General features: G+C 49.9%; 1 protein-coding gene across 1 annotated transcript in view; it reads left to right on the forward strand.

Annotated features, from left to right (window-relative positions):
• The window catches only part of CSF2RA (colony stimulating factor 2 receptor, alpha, low-affinity (granulocyte-macrophage)), a 24446-nt gene extending 5586 nt beyond the window's left edge, over positions 1-18860 (forward strand). Inside the window, exons 2-12 of the mRNA XM_008568144.1 lie at positions 2740-2841; positions 4399-4547; positions 6510-6633; positions 6724-6853; positions 6961-7136; positions 8727-8860; positions 9556-9585; positions 10877-11012; positions 13938-14034; positions 16014-16095; positions 17530-18860. Of these exons, the coding sequence (XP_008566366.1) occupies positions 2740-2841; positions 4399-4547; positions 6510-6633; positions 6724-6853; positions 6961-7136; positions 8727-8860; positions 9556-9585; positions 10877-11012; positions 13938-14034; positions 16014-16095; positions 17530-17607 (1238 nt within the window). The 3' untranslated portion in view covers positions 17608-18860. The remainder of the gene's footprint in view (positions 1-2739; positions 2842-4398; positions 4548-6509; positions 6634-6723; positions 6854-6960; positions 7137-8726; positions 8861-9555; positions 9586-10876; positions 11013-13937; positions 14035-16013; positions 16096-17529) is intronic.
• Positions 18861-20621: the final 1761 nt, after the last annotated feature.

Here is a 20621-nt window from a genome sequence, read left to right on the forward strand (position 1 = left end):
GGAGGGAGGGAGGGAGGGAGGGAGGGAGACAGCCACAGCCAAGAGGAAGTAACAAAAGGGACGTCAACTTCACCCAAAGCAGCTTAGACTCGAGCTGTGTGTCAGCCTAAACCTCGAGGCTCACCTAAACCGTGAGCCTCCAGAGCTTGATGCCAGGTGACCGCGTTGGCATCGTGGGATAGATTTATGGTCACCCATAGAACGCCATCCACACTGTATGGCAGGGGACCCCTTTGCAACTTTCCTTTCTCAGGGTGTTGACTCCGGAGAGTGCAGAAGTCAGCCTGGCTTTAAGGCACACAGGACCTGGAGATGGCAGCGAGCCCAGGCCACACCCTGGAGCTGATAGAGTGATTCAGAGTCAGGTGGAAATAAAACCTGAGCTCAGGAAGAGCCTGGCCTGCAGCCCAATGATCAGGCAGAAAGGAAAGGACATTTCCTCAAGTCCGGGGCTTGCAGAGCTGGAACCAGATTCCTGGCCCACCACCCTGGGCGAACCCACAACCCTCCCCTCTGTTCATGTGGGTAGCCCAGGCCTGTCACATGGCTGCTCATTCTAGACTGCTCTAAGCTGCAGGAAGAGGACCTTGTTACCTTTCGTCAGATAAATAGTGGCCCCTAGTGATGTCTACATCCTAGTCCCCATGTGGCAGACACAATAAAGTCCCTGTATTAGTCCATTTCTGTTGTTTAAAACAAAGCACTTGGAACTAGGTAATTTGTAAGAAAATGAAATGCATTGCTTGCAGTTTGGGAGTCTGGGAAGTCCAGAGTCCAGGGCACACAGGTGGTGACAGCTTTCTTTGGTGGCAACTTCAGGGATGCAGGGAATCACATTGTGAAATGGTGGAGCAGAGAGACACTCTCGTGAGCTCTCCTTTTAAAGCCCTCAGACCCACGACCCTGACCACCATTATTAATCCATTCACTACGGCACGGTCCTACAATCCAGTCACCTCTTCAAGTCCCCACCTTTCAATGACCACACTAGGATTTCCCACCCTCTTAACAGTGTCACAATGGAGGCCAAGTTCCTAATACCTGGAACTTTGGGGGACACAATTTAAGCTTCACAGAGTTTGGGGAGATTTTTCAAGCCACAGCAGTCACCAAAGATGTCCATGTCCTAGTCCCCAGGTGCTAGACAGAAATATGTCCCCCGAAGATGTCCACATCCTAATCCCAATGTGGTAGACAGAATAATGTCCCCCAAAGATGTCCAAGCCATAACACCGGGACCCATAAATATGTAACCTATGTGGCAAAAGAGACTTTGCAGATGTGATTAAGAACTCTGAGATGGAAACATGACCCTGGATCATCCAGGTGTGTCCTCAAAGTACTCACATGGGTCCCTATCAGAAGGGGCAGGAAGGTCAGAGTCAGAGGAGGAGATGTGAGGTTGGAAGCTGAGTTTGCAGCGATGCACTTGGAATATGGAGGAATGGGTCACGAGCCATATCTGTGTGAAGGGTATTCCAAGAAGTCCATATTATCCCTTAATTCCCTCTTTCCATGAACTAGTTTTTGGTGGCTGGCCAGCACAGGGATCAAGCTCTGGACCTTGGTGTCTTCAGCACCACGCTCTACCCAACTGAGCTACCCAGCCAGCCCCCACTTTTCCACGAACTTTTTGAAGTGTCCTTGTATATACAGGCAACCTCCTTATCCATGGGTTCTGCATCCATAGATTCGACCAACCACGGATCGAAAATATCCAAAAAAATAAAATTGTGTCTGTGCTGAACGTGTACAGACTTTTTTCTTATTATTTCCTGACCAATATGGCAACAATGTATACCTCATTTACATGATTCAGTATTATAGATAATCTAGAGATGATTTAAAGTATATGAGGATTACGTAGGTGATATGCAAATATTACATCATTTTATATCAGGGACTTGCACACCTGTGGATTTTGGTTTCCATGGGAGGTCCTGAGACCAATTCCCGACGGATACTGAGAGATGACCGTACACACACACACACACACACACACACACACACACACACACACACACACACACACCTTATATTTTCTGTATATGTTACATCCCAAACTGTCCTGTTTCCACCCTTCAGCTGTGGTTCTGGGGGCTACACCTGCTTTTAGCACAGTCTGCTCTAGAGAAAAATTCAATTCAATTTGTGTTTTCCACCCAGCAATCCTGGATGGCAGAAAGCCGTTTGCAATAGAAGAGAGACGGATGCTAGTCCTAACACAGACCCTGAGTACAGGCTGTAAATGAGAAGAGAGTTTCCCAGGCACAAACTTGACCTTAGAGAATAAAATCAGGGGCAAGTGAGTTCTGCTCTGTCTTTAAGCCCATCACCAAGGGTTAGCCTGTGGTTGGTGAGTTGGGAACAGGGTATCCACCACACATGGGTGCTGGGAATCAGGGCCTCAGGTCTCCTTAAACACACTGTATGGGGGACCCCCACCCATGGGCTCTGGTGCATGGGTGCTGGGGACGTAGGGTTGAGCATCTCTCCCCAAACACTCTGCAGAGAGACAACTCTGCCCCTGGGCTCTGGTGGGTGTGAGGAGTTAGGTTGGGGGGTCTGTTCCCAAACACACTGAGTGAAGCAACCCTTCCAACCTGACACAGATGCAGGTGTCCTGTGTATGTTTCTTTCCTACACAGTCTCCCTCGGGAAACATCCCCTGAGGTCCCCACCCAGGAACCCCCCGGGAGAGCCAATGTTCTCAATGTGCAAATCTCTCTCTCCCTCTAGTGCTTCTGTGTCCCACGGGCAGCCACATGGGTCTCCAGGCCACGGTCCTTATACTGTCTTTGATCCTGGAGCCAGAGTTCCTCCTGACCCAGGAGCAACTGGGTAAGTGTGGGAACTGGGTTGACTCATTCATTTGACCCCTTTTAGATGTCCCTACTGTCCAGGGACATATCCCAATACCTGAGTCCAGTGTCATTTTATCTCTAATGATTATTAGGGACCTGGGACACCCCAGCCAGCCATGGTTTTCCAACATGCAAGCAAAATATGCTTCATTTTCCCTGACTGTGGGCAGCAGGATGTCGAGGGTCTCTCCCAGGTACGGTGTTTCCAGCAGGGGACAACCAAACACCTGACTTAAATAGTGAGCACATTGTCCTGCTCAAAATGCCCATGCAGGAACAGCCCCGGTGCAGCTGGGTGGGTGCTGGTCCTACACATAACCCTTCCTGGACTGCACTTGGAGCTTCAGTTTTGACGGTCACACCAAGACACAACTGTGTCCACAGCCAGAACATGGGTTTCTATCCCTTGCATTTCTAATTTGAAAGGAGGAGAATGTCCCTGGAAGCCCCTGGGGGCCACTGGCGGGGCTGTGAACAGACCCTGTCAGGCACCTGGAGCAGCTCCAGAGCCACCTGTAGGGAGGGTGCAGGATGAGCTGGCTCTGGATGCTGGTGGCAGAAAGAGGGACAGAGACAGCCAGGGCCACAGCAGAGTGTCTGCCCATGTGCCAGGGAGGAAATTCACTCTGGAGACCCTGCTCCTTGACTTGAGGAGCTCAGGAGACCCAGAGAGTGAGTCCCCAGATGAGGCAAGGAGCTGAGGACATCCTCGTTACACACCTGGAGGACTGCTCAGATCTCATCGCTTGTGCTGGGAAGATAAACTGTGGTGAGGCGTCCCAGCATGTGGGCCTGTGCGTGTGTGTGCGAGTGCATTTTAGGATGTGTATAGGTGTGTGTGCGAGTGTGTTTTGAGATGTGTGAGGGAGTGTGCATATAAGTGTATAGGGGTGAGTGTGTTCTGAGATGCATATGGTGTGTGTGCATATAACTGTGTAAGTGTGTGCATGTGTGTGAGCTTGTGAAAGCGTGTCCATGTGTCCATGCTCAGATTCTTCCCTGCATCCTGTGTCTTCAGAGATAAGGACATGCCCTTTTTCCTGGTACAGGGAGGGTGCCTCTCCAGTGAGGGTCTTATGACCTGCTTCAGAAGGGCAAATTCCTTCTAGGTCTCATGAGCTGGTTCAGGGGTGAGGGAGAGGTGATGGTGACAGGGACCTGCCTTCTTCTGCAGTTTTCTGAAACTCCTTTGGCTTAAAACACTCAGTATGCCTAGGTGCCCTTGGGAAGGAGTGTTCTGAGCCCACCCTTGTGAATAAATAGCTTCTACCTGTCCTCATTCAGGTGGTTTTCAATAATTTCTGCAGTGCCGATCTCACGTGGAGAAAGGGCAAGGTCACCCAGGCAGGAAGGAGGATGGGCCAAGATGAGGAGATTACTGCAGATGTGGCAATGTCCTGGGGCCACCTGGGAGGCAAGGGAAGGAAGGGTGAAGGCTCTGGAGTGGGTCTTCACTGTCAGGTGAGAGATGCACTGGTTGGGGAGTGGAGACAGGAAAAGAGTAATTTCTGAATCCAGCGGACACTCCCTGCAGATCCGCCAACCAGGGAACCAGTCTCCAGCTCTAGTCTAAATGTGAAGTTCAACCCAAGGACAATGGCGTTAACTTGGGACTGCAAAGAAAATGCCACCGACATCCAGTGTTTGATGATTCACAAGGAAAAAGGACGAATTATCAAAAAGGTGAGATGGATTTTATGTGCTCAGTGGCTGTCCTTCCCAGAGCCATCATGAAGTTAAAAACAAGAACAGAGACAAATTCAAAATACACACAGGATGTTAGAGAAAATCGAGGAGCCATGATTCTAGGTGGGCCAGGGAAGTGTTCGAGATGTGTGCAGGGGCTGAATTCCCTGGGGATGGCAGGGGCTTCCCCTAAGAGAAAAGGGATCCTGGCAGATGGGCTATACCTGATATCTGAGCCTGCTGAGCCCGGGTCTGTGGAGAAAGCACAGGGAGCAGCGTGAGGGCCTCATTGGCTTTGACGCCTCCCACAGACCTAATTCTAGGATTTAGGGAAGGGGAGACAGAGACAGAAGAGGAGATGGGAGAAAGAGAGAGAGTAGGACAGGAGAGAGGAAGACAGAAAGACGGAGGATATGCAGATGACAGATCAATGCTAGATAGGTAAAAGAGGTGATAACCGATAGATGCAATAGATGATAGATTATGCATAGACAGATGACAGACAGAGGACAGGTGGACAGATAGATGATTACTAGATATAATAGGTACAACGCATGGTAGGTGGACAGATAGGTAGGTAGATGGTCGATCGATAGATGATAAATGCTACACACATAAGATAGATGGTAAGTAGGGAAATGGTAGAGGACAGATAGATGATAAATACATGTTGGTAGAATATAATAGGGAGATGGGAAGGAGGAAGACAAGGGGGTGGAAAGAGAGGGTTCTCAGTCTGCTTTTACAGACCTCCCACCTGGACCGTGGGGACACGAATGCCCTTACTCAGCGCCCACAGCCCACCATGTGCAGCTCCAGGGAGCCGACCCAGGCCCCCAGGTGTCCATGCCAGTGGAGGAGACCCCAGACCAGAGCTCCTGTGGGGCCAGAATAGGAAGAGGCTCCCAGAGTCCCAGGGGAGGTGAGACCCCAGCGAGGCCCACAGGGACTCTCAGCCACTCCAGCCCGGAGGAAGAGGACGTGGGGCTGGCTGGCAGGATGAGGGCAGCAAGGGGCAATCAGGGCAAGACATACAGTTATGATGTGGCTCTCAAACTTTGGGACCCCTTCAGGGTCCAGGTAGCATAACAGAATGGCCCACCCTTTGCTTATTTGATTCATCAGAGGTGGTCCAAGTGGTAGACTAATCCTGAGAAAGAAACACCACTAGTGTTAACTTTTCAATTCATCAAACAAAGTAAGTAGACTGAGTTGGATACAATGTAACTGTGGAGAATTGGATACGATGTGAGTCGAAGAGTCGATTACAAAGTAACCTTGGAGAGCTGGGTACAAAGTAACTATGGAGAGTTGGATACAATGTAACTGCAGTGAGCTGGGTACAAAGTAACCATGGAGAGTTGGATACAATGTAACTGCAGAGAGCTGGGTACAAAGTAACTATGGAGAGTTGGATACAATATAGCTGCAGAGAGCTGGATACAAAGTAACTATGGAGAGTTGGGTACAATGTAACTGCAGAGAGCTGGGTACAAAGTAACTATGGAGAGTTGGATACAATGTAACTGTGAAATGTGGTAAAATGATGGCTACATGATAGAGCAAAACCAGGCAAAAGAGTGTGTGTTTGGCTCTACAGGATTTAGTGATAACGAACCTCAGCACTCCAAGTGTGCTGCATCACTTGGGAGCTTATTAGAAACGCAGAAACTCAAGCTCTACCCTGGAATTGCTGGATCCAAACCTGCATTTCAGCAGACTCCCCTCTGGAGGTCCTGAGCACATGTGGAAACATGAGTTCTAGTCTGATCCTCTAAGCGCTGCTAGAGAATGTGGAGTTGAGTTTCCATCTTCACATGGACATTTGGGGCAAATACTCAGGGTCTGGGAGGAGGTGTAGGGGGAGATTTCACAAAGGGAGGCAGGTGGGTGTCACAGGGTGGGGGTCATGGGAGAGAAGCCTGTTTGCTAACCCGCCTGTTGGTTGCAATGTTTTAGCCCACGAAGGAAGAATGCTCATGTGCGTTTCAGGAATTTTCTCTGCACGAAGGAGTCACACTCGAGGTTTGCATTAGTACCAGTCAAAGATTGTTTCAAGAAAAACTGCTCTTTACTAACCCAGGTAGGAAAGCTAGCATGGTGATCCTCAGCATCAAAGCAGATCCGCTCTGAACCTTCGAGCAAAAATTATTTTGTCTCTGCCTCTTCCCAGGTGGGGCGGGCACAGCGGCCTGGAACTTCTCCTGTGTTATCTACAATGCGGATTTCATGAACTGCACCTGGGCGAAGGGCCCAGCAGCCCCCCGTGACGTGCAGTATTTTTTGTACATGCAAAACTCAAAGTAAGCTGGTACCACCTAGACAACCATGAGGGAGGCAGTGAAGAGAGGAAAACGCTTTTTAAAAAAATTTTTCCTGACTGCACTCTGAACACTTTGGCATCTTACAGGAAGACAGAAAGGGAAAGAGAGTGTCCTCATTATATACAGGACTCGGGGACCCACGTGGGATGCCACATGGAAGACCTCTCAGGCCTATCTTTCCGAAATTACTTCCTGGTTAACGGAACCAGCCAAGGAACAGGAATCCAATTCTTCGATACAATTTTGTCGATAAAGGAGATAGGTGAGATCGACCACTTAGCGTTGTTTACATTGAAATCTGTAGAAGATTCCGGGGCTGCTGTAACAAATCAGCACAAAAGATCCCACTTCGCTTTCATGTACAGTATAATCTGCATCACGGTGGTGTACAGGACAGGTTATATTCTTTGTTTCAAGCTTCCAAATCCAGTCCGTGTTTTGCAGGTGCAGCGCACCTTGATTTGAAAGTTAAATGGAAGCAGATCTATTTCAGGTGAAAGCAGATTTGATAAGATTTTAGGTCGCAAGAGAAAGGTTTCCCCCAGCCCACTTGCCCGCACGCACTTTAGGAAGTTCCAATGAGAGAATCAAGTCTCAGGTTTTGGAAGGGAATGTATGATAGTTAAACGGCATCATATACAAAACCCCACTCTGTTTATGGCTAAGCAGCACCCCATCGCCATGTGGATGGCTCCCCCTTCACATATCCATTCACCCTGGAAGGACATAGTTTCTTGCTCTTTTAAGACATGTACTCTCCTCCTCAACTCCAAATACTTCCCTAACTTTGGATAACCTGGCACCTCTTCACGGCCTGCCAGACGGTCGTCTGTCTGTACAGCTGAGCCTACAGGTGCAGGTGCAGCTTTCTCCAACTCTCTTGAGAATCTGAAAAACTCCGAGCTCTCCACCAATCCTGGGCCCCCCACCTGCAGGCTCCCCCATCCCACTGGATGCTCCAGAACTCATCACACTCAAGATTCTCCAGCAAGCCTCTCCCATGCTCTCCAAACCCACCACTCCTCCCTTCCTGGGATCCCTGGCCCCATATGTTTCTCTCTTCTGTGCCAGCAGCTGCCTGGTCATCTCCCCCAGGCTCCAACATGCAGGCCCTCCCGAGACGCCTCATGAGCCATGGCAGCAGGTACTCTTGGTGTTGAGAATCTGTAGGGAAAACATAGGAAAATAGTCAGGGCCCCTCAGATGTTCAGAATCTTGCCGAGCATTTGATGTAAATGTGCGCGTGCGTCCAGGTGCTCCTCGGTTATTGTGTAATGTAACTGCGCGTGTGCACCCAGGTGTCCTGGGTTATGGACTTAAGTGTAAAGGACGAGCAGCTCTGATCCACGGTGCCCCCCGAATGCCCCCGGGGAGGCTGCTCCTGCTGCTGGAGGCTGTTGCTGCCAGGGCCCCCGGGACCGTCGGGGAGGCCACCACCAGTGTTACTGCTGCTGCTGCTGCTACCACTGAGGACTGAGCTCCTGTCATCTGCCACCGGCTCCCATAATCTTTCCTAATTACCTAGCTAGTGGACCTGTGAGGGGTCTGTTGACCCAGCCTGGCATATGAGGGTTTTTGTGATCCAGTCTGTGCAATGGGTTTGAAGGGTCTGTAGGCCCTAACCCTGACAACACAAATGGAAACTTAGTAAAACTGAAAGAATGAAACGTTTTGGCTTTAGTCATGAATTGCTTTAACAATACAATTGGCTGCAATGGCTGGAGTCTAACAATTTCCCCAGCTATACAATTGGCATAGTCGCCTAGCAACACAGCATCCCTGCCAGGTGGGAAGGGCCCAGCCCCACTACTGGACCAAGAGAGGACAGGTGTGTCTTGGTTTCTCATTACAGAACAATTCAGCCCGCCGGCCAATGTCACCGTCCACTGCAACACATCACACTGCCTCATCTGGTGGGAACAGCCAAGGACCTACAAACACAGGTCCTCTAAGGAGTTCCAGTACCAACTGGACATCCAGAGACAGGTCAGTGGATGCTATTCGGTCACCTTGATCAAGCCACAAGGAGCCTGGCTGCATAGGACAATCCCACAAAGTGGCACAGTGCACCTGGAGACACCACAAGGTTGGGTTGGGGGCTGATACTAAGTTGAAGGCAGGGGTGGCAGAGCTGGAGGCAGAATGCCTGGTGGCCTGAGGACCACACGCAGGGGGTTGCAGTGAAGGCAGCGACTACCACACCCACATGCAGAGAAGCCAGAAAAGAGGCTGAGAGATTTAGAGACAGATGCAATAAAGTGAGAAAGACATCCTCCTGCAGCACGCGCACCTGGACCCAACGTGGAGTAGGAGGAGGGCCCACCCCAGGTGCACCTGGGCCAGGTGCAGGGGGGGCTCGTCTCCCCCAGGTGCACCTGTACTCAGCATGGAGGAGGCAGTCCCCACCCCTTGAGAGGTGCACCTGGATGCTCTGTGGAGGAACAGTAGGGCCATCTGCCTGTTTCTTTCTCCTACACTCAAAGTGGACAAAGCCTGTGGATAACATTTGTAGGGCAGACGTATTGGGCTGGCTGGTTAGCTCAGCTGCTTGCAGCAAAGTCAAGGGTTCAGATCTTCGTACTGCTAGTTACCAGAAACCGAAAAACAAAATTTTTTTAAAAAGCCAAAAAGCAGAAATGCAGAAGTGTTAACCTTGTGTTGTGTTTTGCCTTTTTTTTTAGAGCCTGGAGTCCAGCAGTAGAAATTCCCTGGTAAGTTATACCGTTCCTGTGGATACGCCCTTGCTTAACCCTGTGATGTGGGTCAACGGGACACTCACTCAGTGCCAGCATGGCCCAGTGGTGTCCAGGATGGGGTGGGGTTTCGTAACCCTGGCATGGGTCACTGTGGAGAGCTGTTAAGTCACCCACAGGAGAGCCCTTCCACTTACCATCCCGGGGTGGGGTCCTACTCTTGGCTTCAGCTTTCAATACCCATTTGCTGAAATTATTTTTCTTCATGACATCTCACTAGTCTCCACATTCTATTCCTTTGTCATTATGTCGCTTAAGAACATAGTCTAGGGCCGGCCCAGTGGCGCACTGGATAGTGCACCGCTTGGGAAGCGCGGCGGCGCTCCCGCCCGAGGGTTCGGATCCCACATGCAGACCGGTTCCCGCTCACTGGCTGAGCGAGGTGCGGGAGCAACGCCGAGGGTTGCAATCCTGTTGCCGGTCCCCGGTCCGGTACGGGGGCGACACTGAGGGTTGCGATCCGTTGCCAGACACGGAAAAAAGACAAAAGACAAAAAAAAAAAAAAAAAAAGAACATAGTCTACTGATTGATTCACAGGCACAAGGAATGGTTAAGGTTTGTAATGACGTATTATCCTGATTTCATCATCGCACATGCTACGCGGGTATTGACAGTCAACTCTCTGCCCCACAAATATCTATAATCAATTGTGCTGTAATCTTTTAAAAAGTTCTACTGAATATTTAGAGAGATTTTTTTCCTATGAAATGTCTCTATAAAGGTAGATCATTAAAGGACTTCTGTGCGATTTTTTTTTTCCTAATCTCGCCACCACTCTGACCTTCAGTATCCTCTTCTGTCAAATGAGGAAGTTGTCTGCAGTCACTTTTATGTCCCTAGCACGTCCATCCGGCTGTGGGTCTGTTGATATTAATTCTTTAACAATTTCTGCATCTATATTCAGGGTGGCAGGAGGTCCTGGAGCCGTTAGTTACTTGGTGAACAGATGAATGAATAAGTCACGGCAATTATCCTCCTGAGCGCCCTTCCAAAGTTTTCAACACACGAAGACATACGTTTGTTTTCTAAACCGCATCCTTCTCCATCACGCTAGTGTTCGGTACTATAACAAGACGGTTTTGCGTTTGTTACAGACTCTCCCTCTTACCCTATGGTTTTCATGCCTAGATCGAGTGCACTTGGTTCTAAAGCTCTCGTTTATTTTAGCTGTGCAGTTTGCAAGACAACACACCCCTTCTTTTCTTGTCACCGATAGCCACTCTCTCTAACTCTCTGTTTTCTCCAAAGATTGATGTTTCGGGTGATTTTGAAAATAAATACAGCTTTCCAAGCCGGGAGCCCAGAGCTAAACACGCTGTGAAAATCAGAGCCGCCGATGCCCGGATTCCGCACTGGAGCGCCTGGAGCCAGCCCGTGGAGTTCGGTAAGCGTGTGGAGAGTACGCATGGCCACCTCGTGGGCTAGGACCATGCTGGGCAGATGTGAGGGACATTTGTGACACCCGAGACTACTTGGAGGGGGACAGAGAGGCCGGCAGGTCTACCACTTCTTTCCCTGGGTGCTGGGATTTGAATGAAGAGCACTGCTAGGGATATTTTCACACTTGAGTGAAATATTGAGTCTGAGCTGTCCCCAGGAGGGGGGTCTCCTGCATGGGCTGATGAGCTAGACTCCCTCAGTAGCCAAAGAAGGGACACATTTGGCCCCCTTTGTAAAGCCCCTACCTCCTACCCCTCCAAGAAAAGGTCGATCACTCTTTATCAAATCAAACAATCATCATTTTCGGTCCCCAGTCAACAATGGGTCTGTTTCCTGCTAATCAGGAGAAAGCCATCCCAGGCCACTAAAGAAAAAACACATTCAACTGGCTCCCTCCCTTTTAATTTATAACTTTTATTTGTTAGCAAGAATTTGATGTCTTAGCCCTAAAGCCAATCTGATAGTTAAAAGGTCTTTTACTCCCCTGAACATTTTCAAACATTTAAAAAATATTAGCATGCATTTTTATGCATAAAGTTTTTTTTCTAATGAAAGATCAATGACTTTAATTCTTATAACTCCCAGAATAGAATGTATATAAAATATTTATTCAGGGGCCGGCCCGGTGGCACACTGGATGGTGCGCCGCTTGGGAAGCGCGGCAGCGCTCCTGCCCGAGGGTTCGGATCCCACATACTGACCGGTTCCCGCTCGCTGGCTGAGCGAGGCGCGGGAGCAGCGCCGAGGCTTGCAATCCCGTTGCCGGTCCCCGGTCCGGTACGGGGGCAACACTGAGGGTTGCGATCCGTTGCCGGACATGGAAAAAAGACAAAAAGACAAAAAAATATATATATATTTATTCAGTATTATATCATAAGCTGAAACGGACTGCTAAACTTAGTAAGTGATTAATTTGCAATCTTGGATTTGACAGTGAAGTTTTCGCTATGACATCAAAAGCAGGAAGAAGAAAAAACATAGATAAACTGGACTCTTTCAAAATTAAAACTTTTGTGCATCAAAGAACATCGTCAAGAAAGGAAAAAGACAACCCACAGAATGAGAGAAAATATTTGCACATTGTATGTCTGATAAAGTCCTAGTATCCCAAAGATATAAAGTACTCTTAGAACTCAACAAGGAAAAGAAAACCCAATTTAAAAACAGATTTAAAAATAAGCAAAAAGAAAAAATGAATAGACATTTGCAGGCATGCTGTTCTAAGCAAAGTTGGCTTATATCTGCTCAGCTTTTTCAGTGTGTTCATTATTTGGAATAAGCACTTTTTACAACAATAAATGGACTATATTTTGAAACACAGCACATTTTCTGTTAAAATTTTGAAGTCTCAAAATGGCAGACATTAAATTCAGATGCAATAATCCTGAAAGAATTGTTTTTTCATAGCTTTAAAAAAAAATTGAAACATAATCGGTTGTACATCTCTGTGGGGTACATCATTGAATTTCGATACCTGTGTGCAACATGTGATGCTCAGGTCAGGATGGCTAGTGTGTTCCGCATGACACAGTGTAATCAGAGCCACAAAGAACTGAGTTTTTAATTGCATTGCAAAATATTAAGATAAAATGTGCCATATTACAAAAGATAATACATTGTAGAAAGTGCCTATTTCAGATAAACAAAACTAAAAGCTGGGTAGATGGGGGGCTGCTTTTGTTTAAAACTGGTTGCTTAGATCATCTCACTTCTACATGGAATCTGAAAAAGTTGAAGTCCTAGAAGCAGAGTAGAACGCTGGGTACCAGGGGCCGGGGGTGGGGAAAGGCACATGTTGGTCAAAGGATACAAAGTTGCAGTTCGGGAGAAGAAGTTTCAATATTGCACACAGCGGTGACTGTAGTTAATACAAATATATTGTACATTTCAAAATTGCTAAGGGAGTATTTTATAAATGTTCTGGCCCGCCAAAAAATATGCAGGTGAGGTGATAGATATGTTAATTAGCTTGATTTAATAATTTCACAATGTGTACATACATCAAAACATCCCACTGGGGCCGGCCCGGTGGCGCACTGCTACAGTGCGGCGCTCCCGCCGAGGGTTCGGATCCCACATACAGACCGGTTCCTGCTCACTGGCTGAGCGAGGTGTGGGCGCGGCACCTGGGGTTGCGATCCCGTTGCCGGACACGAAAAAAGACAACAAAAAAAAAAAAAAAAAAAAAACATCCCATTGGACCTCATAAATATATACAATATTTGTCAATTATAAAGAAAATCTTAAATTCTAATTTTTTTAAAAACTGCATGCTTAGGGCCGGCCCGGTGGCGCACTGGATAGTGCGCCGTTTGGGAGTGCGGCGGCGCTCCCACCGAGGGTTCGGATCCCATGTGGAGACCGGTTCCCGCTCACTGGCTGAGCGTGGGGCGGGCGCAACACCGAGGGTTGCGATCCCGTACCGGTCAGTAAAAAAGACAAAAAGGAAAAAAAAAAAAAAACTGCATGCCTAGAGATGTCTGTCCCCCCCCCCCTTTTTTTTAACCCACGTTTAGCTCATTTTTAAATTGGGTTGTGTTTTTGTCATCTCAGTACTTTATACGTTTTGGATATCCATGTTCACAGGGTCATTTTATTTCATGAGCATCTTATGCGAAGCGTTCAAGACTGAGTACCTTTGTTTAGGAGGCTCCCCTCCTGCTCTGGGTATTTTTTTTTTGGGGGGGGGGGTCTGGCCAGTGCAGGGATAGATCCCTGGACCTCGGTGTTATCAGCACCACTGTTGAACCAACTGAGCTAACCGGACAGCCCAGCATTTTTTTTCTTAGCCCTGATCTAGGGAGGAAAAGAACTAGCCATCTGGGGATAATTCATCCCATGGCAGTACCTGGTGTGTGTCTCTCTCCAGGCTCTGAAGCACAAGAATCCAGCTTCGTGCACATCTCCGTGCTAGTGGTCCTGGGGAGCTTCGTCTGTGCCCTGGCCCTGATCTTCCTCCTAAAAAGGTAATCCCCAAATCCAAACTGTGTTGGCATCACCCACCGAGCAGGAAACGTGGAGAGAAAGATGCTTCAAGACGAAGTCTGCTTCTCCCACAGAGAGATAGACAAGCTGCATAAACTCCCAGGCATTCGATCAGTGCAGCCACTGATATGGAAGACTTGTTTGGGATAGGGAAGGAAGGGAGAGCAGGAAAAACATGCAATGACAGAGACAGCAGAGAGTAGCTCCGAAAGAGCGCAGGAGCCTGTCAACGCCTGCACAGTGCGAGCCACGTGCTGGAGCCGACAACGGGGGCTGGATCCCAGCCCCTGATGGGCAGCTCCGGTCTCCTGCTCTGAGACACTTCACGTTCTCCAGATGGAGCTGACCCCGTGCTCCTGCCACACACAGCACCTCTGCTGAGCTCAGCTGCACCCACAGAGGTGGCAGCTATGCCACACCTGGCTGCTTCTTCCTGGAATGCCCCTCCATAAATCTCAGCCTCCAGGGTCCAACCAAGCCCACTCCTCCCCAGGAGGCCTCCTAGATCCCAGCCTGCTGCAGCTTGTCCATCCTCCAGACCATCAGCCTCTCTCCCTGGGTGGGCTACTCCAAGGAGAATTCCCTGGGCCTTTCCCAGGTGTGATTTTAGCACCAAGTGGGGTCCCGGGGCACCTCGCAGATGCTTTTGAAGAAAGCATGAGTAAGTAAAATCACCCCGCGCATATGTGTTTTGCAAGTTGTGCTTTGCAAAGCACGGGAGTGTTTGCAGTGGGTGACTGTCCTGGTGGATGTGGGAACCATGTCAGTGTCCAGCTGAGGCTCATCTCCACATCCCCATCCTGGGATGGTGTCCCGTGTTCATTTCCTCCTGACTTACTGCACAGAAATGGAGCTCAGAGAGCTGGGTAGGTGCTGAGCTGCTTGCTGAGTACAGCAGTGAGATAGCACTGTTTTCCCAGAGCCGGAATCTGGGAGCAAAGAGGAGCACTGGCAGGGACAGATAGTTATCTTAAGGGAAGCACTGTGAGTTTCCTAGGCTGCTGCAACATTACCACAAGCTGGGGGTTTAAAAGAGCAGAAATTGATCCTCTGTCAGATCTGGAGGCCGAAGTGTGAGGTCCAGGTGTGGCAGGACAGTGCTCCCTCCAGAGGCTCCAGGAGAGGATCCTTCCTGCCTCTTCCAGCTCCTGGTGGCTCCAGGTGTCCCTGGGCTTGTGGCTGCATCAGTCCAGTCTCTGCCTCCATCTTCACGTGGCTTCTCCTCTGTGCCTGTGTCTCCTCTTCTGTCTCTTATGAGGACACTTGTCATTGGATTTAGGGCAACCCCACTCCAGCATGACCTCAAGATTCTTAAATACACCTGCAAAGACCCTAGTTCCAAATGAGGCCCTATTTACAAGAACCACCAGTTAGAACCTGAACATATCTTTTCAGGGGACACTGTTCTGCCCAGTTCAAGCACCTATTGATAATGCTATAGAATTAGAGGCGCTTTCCCTGCAGAAAAAAGATAAACACCCCTTTCAAACTGCAACAAGACTGATCCTTGGCAAATCTAAAATACACCAGTTAAGAAGTCATCCTAAAAATAGGGAACAAAGCAGAAACACAGAAAACTGAAACAGAAAACCGCCAAACCAGAAACCACACTCTTCAAGGCAGGGTGGAAGCATGAGGGACACTTGCCTCATCAGTCCCCTGGGCTTTCAACACTGGGGACCCTGGACCCCCGAAGCTGCCCATGACTGACCACATTCCCCAATCCCTGTGACTGAGTGAAGATTCCAGAAAGATTTCTCATAGGCATCACTCTATATTCCTCTAGTATCTGCTGTTTTCTCAGCTACCTAAGATTTTAGTCATCCATGATTCGTAAGTGAACGCGTCCTGGAGAATCGGGCCCAGGTGCCATTAACGTGGTGTGACAAAAGACACCGCATTGGCCCCTGAAGAAGGTTGGTCATCCGCTGTTTTCTTCTCACATTTTCCGTCTCCCTAGGTTCCTTGGGAGGCACGGCCTTTTCCCCCCAATTCCACGGGTCAAAGATAAATTGAATGAAAACCACCAAGTCGCCGACCAGGTGGGTGTGGGTGAGCAGAGACGGCAGCCAGCAGGAAAGCAGGACACAGTCAGCCAGGGAAGTGCCCCCGAAACGCTCCCACGTTCACCTGATAGGACCACAGAGTCGGTCCCAGGCCTGCTCGCTGGCCGCCTGCCGCATTAGGGATCAGGGTCATCTCTGTGAACTCCATCTGGGGACATGGGGGTGGGGGAAGGAAAATGGGGGGAGAGACAGACACAGACACACAGACACACAGACACAGGGAGGGAAGGGAGAGAGACAGAGACCAAGACAGAAATGGGGACAGAGAAAGACAAAGAGGCAGAAACAGAGAAATAGAGAAAGAGAGACAGACAGAGGGAAGAGAGACGGGTCTGACCCGGTCTTGCAGCAGGATCCCAGAGAGGGCAAGAAAGAGCATTCGGCAGCGTGACCTGCCCCCCGAGACCCCTCAGATGCACGTGTTCCTCCTGCCTCCTCCTGTGACCACCCACAGGGTCTCCCCACCGTGGCGAGGTCATATCCACCAGGGCCCCGTCACTCACCCCATTTTTTTTTTCTTTCCTGGAAATCATGCAGAGATTCATGTGGGTTTTTTCTTCTGTTTTTAATTGAAGCATAACGATTGTACATATTTGGGGGCTACAGAATGATATTTTGATACAGGTGCACAATGTGCGATGATCACATCAGCATAATTAGCATAGTCGTCATGGCAAACACGTATCACTTCTCTGTGATGGGAACTTTGCATCTCTTGTAGTCAACCGAGAACGTGCAGTAAATGATTGTCAGTTTCAGACGCCCAGCACTTCTGTGCACACTAGAAACGATTCCCCCTAACTAGCTGTGATTCCAGATCCCTTAACCAAACGCTCTACCCCCTCACCCCTGCCCTTCTCAGCCTCTGGGAACCACGATTCTACTCTCTTTTCCTAAAAGTTCAGCTGGTTTCTTTTAGCTCCCACCGAGGAGTGAGACCAGGTGGCATTGATCTTTCTGTACCCAGCTTCAGACCCACGATGTTGCCACCAATGACAGGATTTCCTTCCTTTTCATGGCTGAGTCGTATTCCACAGTGTAAATATTCCACATTTTCTTCCTGCGTTCATCTGTCAGTGGACACCGACCTGGCCGTCTCTTGTCCATTCTCGTCACCCGCACACCCACCTCCTCCCTACCGTGCTTTCCTGTGACCTCCGGGATCCCCCACTTCCAGGCTCCAGGACAGGAACCTCATTTTTCCCATCACCACTGAGCACTGCCCAACCCCAGGGCCTTTGCACCTGCCGTGTCCCCACGCTGGATCCCCATTCACACCCAAGCTCTCCCTGGTCACCCGTCAGCCACGAGGCCACACACGTAGATCTGTCTCAGATATTTATCAGAGAGAAAAACAACCCCACGCGCTGGGCTCATGAAAATGCTTCCTCACTTGTTCTTTTTCCTCAGATAGTCTGGGAGGAATTCACACCAGGAGCAGGAAAAGGTGACAATGAAGACGTCTTAACCGTAGAAGACGTCGCATAAGGCTCAGGTGCTGGCGTGGGAATTGACCTACGCCCTGAGACATTCTGGAAATTGGTTTTTGTTCCGGGGTTGTTGGGGTTTTTTGCCAATGTTGTGAGCCTCTGTATAGTTTTCTATCTTTTTTAGCTAAAAAAAAATGTGATATTTTGGCAAAGAATCTTGCAGCCTGAGGAACTGTTCGGTCCCCTTCGGACAAAGCCATGTAAGGCACTGTCCTGCCTCCTGCATCAACGATGGACACTTGGTTGGAGCCCCACAGGAGGTGTCCTCCCTGCCAGTGGCACCTGGGCTGGGACTGCTGGCCCCTGACACCCCGGCGTTCCCTGTTGGGGCATTTGCTTCCTTTTTCCTTCCACCAGCTCCTGTTTAGCAGTCAATGAGCATCCTGTCCCCAAGGGATCACAAACCGATGAGCTTAAAACAACACGCATTTGTTATCACGCAGCTCCAGCAGCCACGTGTCACACACGGGTCCCCCTGGGCTCAAATCCAGGTGTCAGCAGGGCTGGCTCCTACTGGAGGCCCCAAGAGCAAATGGTTTTTTCCCTCTCTCCAGTTTCTAGAGACTGTGACATTCTTTGTCTGGGGCCCTGCATCCTTCTGACCCCTATTTCCATCCTCACATCTCCTCCCCTGTGTCTGACCTTCCTGCCACCCTCCTATAAGGACCCTGTGATAACATTTAGGGACCACCTGGACAATCCCGAATCATCTCATCTCAAAATCCTTGATGTAATCACATTTGCAGAGTCCCCTTTGCCATGTAAGAGCACAACTTAAGAGGTTCCAGGGTCTAAGTGGGGACATCTTTGGGGTCATTATTCTGTCTAACACATTGGGGCTGGGATGTGGACATCTCTGGCGGCTGCTGTGGATTGAATCGTGTCCCCCCAACCACCACCAAAGTTTAATATGTTGGGGGCTTGGTATTCACTGTGACAATATTAAGAGGGTGGGAAACCCTATTGTATGTGAAAGGGCTTTGGAGAGGTGATTCGACTGTGAGGACCATGCCCTGATGAATGAATTAATCCACTGATGGTTTCATGGTGGTCGTGGGCGTAGTTCTGATGGCTTTAAAAGGAGACTCTGTGAGAAGCTCTACCTCCCTCTTTGCTCAAGCCATGTTCCATGTAACCCCCTGTGCCACTTCAGAGTTACCACTAAGAAAAGGCCCCCACCAGCTGTGTTCCCTGGACTTTGGACTTCCCAGCCTCTGAAACTGTAAGAAATAAATTCTATTTCTTTATGCATTCCTCAGTTTCAGGTGTTTTGTTATAAGCAGCAGAAATGGACTAATGCTCCATTATTCTGTCCACCACGTGGGGATTAGGACGTGGACGTCTTTGGGGACATCAGGCTTTTTCCACAAGCAGCAACTGACACCATCAACATAGATGCTTGCTCGTCAAGTACAATAGTGGCTCATAGGGGGGTAAAGAATCCACAGGGACTTCAGAGAAACAGAATGTCGCCAGGGTCCAGAGCTTGGGGTTGAGGGTGATCTGCGTCTGAGATGTCAGCTTAGTTCTTCTTGTGTTCCTCCTCCAAACCCTGGTCAGTCCTGTGCTTCTGAGCCTCAGGGGAGGTTTGCAGCAGGGAGCCAAGGCAGCCTTCTGGCTCCTTCTTGTCCTGACCTTTGTGTCCAGGAGCCGCAGCCCAGGGAGGAGACAGAGCCAGGCTCTTGGAGGAGGTCATCAGAGACACAAGCAGGGAGGGAAAGGATGGGGCGTCCTGGGACAGCTTGGTGAGAGGGGAGGAGATTCTGAAATAGTGCCCCGGAAGCAGGTCCATCTCCTGAGGGGGGTGCTGCATCCCTGGGCATGATCCCCCAGGCAGCAGAGACCTCCCACGCCATGCTCAGCTCAGAAGCAGAGGTCTTGGGACTCAGAGGGAAAGGATGGGCTTGGACCTGAGGGTGACCGAGGCCCCGTGAAAGCTGCAGATGACACCCCCCCCCCTTGTTCCCTGGCACCTAAGGACACTCCACGGCGATGAGGGGGGGAGGGGTCTTCCGAGCTGGCTTCTGTTCAACTGGATCACACTGAAGGAAAGGAAATGGAGACACTGTATCCGTGGCACAAGCAGACTTGAGAAGACTTCATAAAAATGCAGTAAGGCGAGGTTCAGACTTCGGGGGTGTCCCCTCACCTGTGTGGAATTAGGGAGGGGCAGGTGAGGGACAAAGGAGGGGGACAAGAGCAGGAGAGGTTGGGTGGACAACCATGAGTCTGGGGGACAGTGGGAGCGCAGGTGTGTCCCCAGCACTCAGCCCTGCGCAGGTGTCTTCTTCCTTGACATTCCCATTAGGTCCAGCTGGGGCTGCACCTGCTCAATCCTGTGACCAACCACCATGTCAGAGAACCCTGGGGATGCAGGGAGCTCGGGTGTGTCCCCAGCACTTGGCCCCAGGCAGGTGTCCCATTGCTGCTCCCTTCATCCCCGGGACGTGGATCTAAAGCTGCACCTGCTGATTCCAGTCAGACTGGCCCTAGGAGAGAGCCCCGTGGCACATCCTTGCCTGTGAGGGTTGCTAGCTCCGGGCTCCCATCCACACGTCCCTCCAATCCTTCTCTCTGTGTGTCCCCTCCCAGAATGACCCCGTGCCCGTGGAGGAGGAGGCCAGTCCTGTGCTCACACCAGGAGAATTTCAGGAACTTGCTAACCTCAGAATTGCTCAACAGGATGAGAGGCAGGCACCACGGAGGGCAGATGGTGACTGTGTTGGTCTCATTGAGGAACAACCAGATGGGCTATTGGGGAGCCCACCTCCCACTGGGGCTTCTGCCCTTGGCTACAGAGACATCTCCCAGCCTCTGGAATGTCCTGACCAATGACAGGGTCTTGTGTGCCTGGGGCTTTGGCTGCTGGATGGTCTCACAATGTGATTGACGATGGGGTCTTGGGACATGCCATTTCAGTCCTGACCTCCAGGAGGGTCTGGAGACTAAGCCCAGCCACACAGGCCATACTGGATGGAGTTCCCAGTAAAAACTGTAACCGTGAGGGTATCG

Source organism: Galeopterus variegatus, unplaced genomic scaffold (genome assembly GCF_000696425.1).
Source record: "Galeopterus variegatus unplaced genomic scaffold, G_variegatus-3.0.2 Scaffold21, whole genome shotgun sequence".
Lineage (NCBI taxonomy): Eukaryota > Metazoa > Chordata > Mammalia > Dermoptera > Cynocephalidae > Galeopterus > Galeopterus variegatus.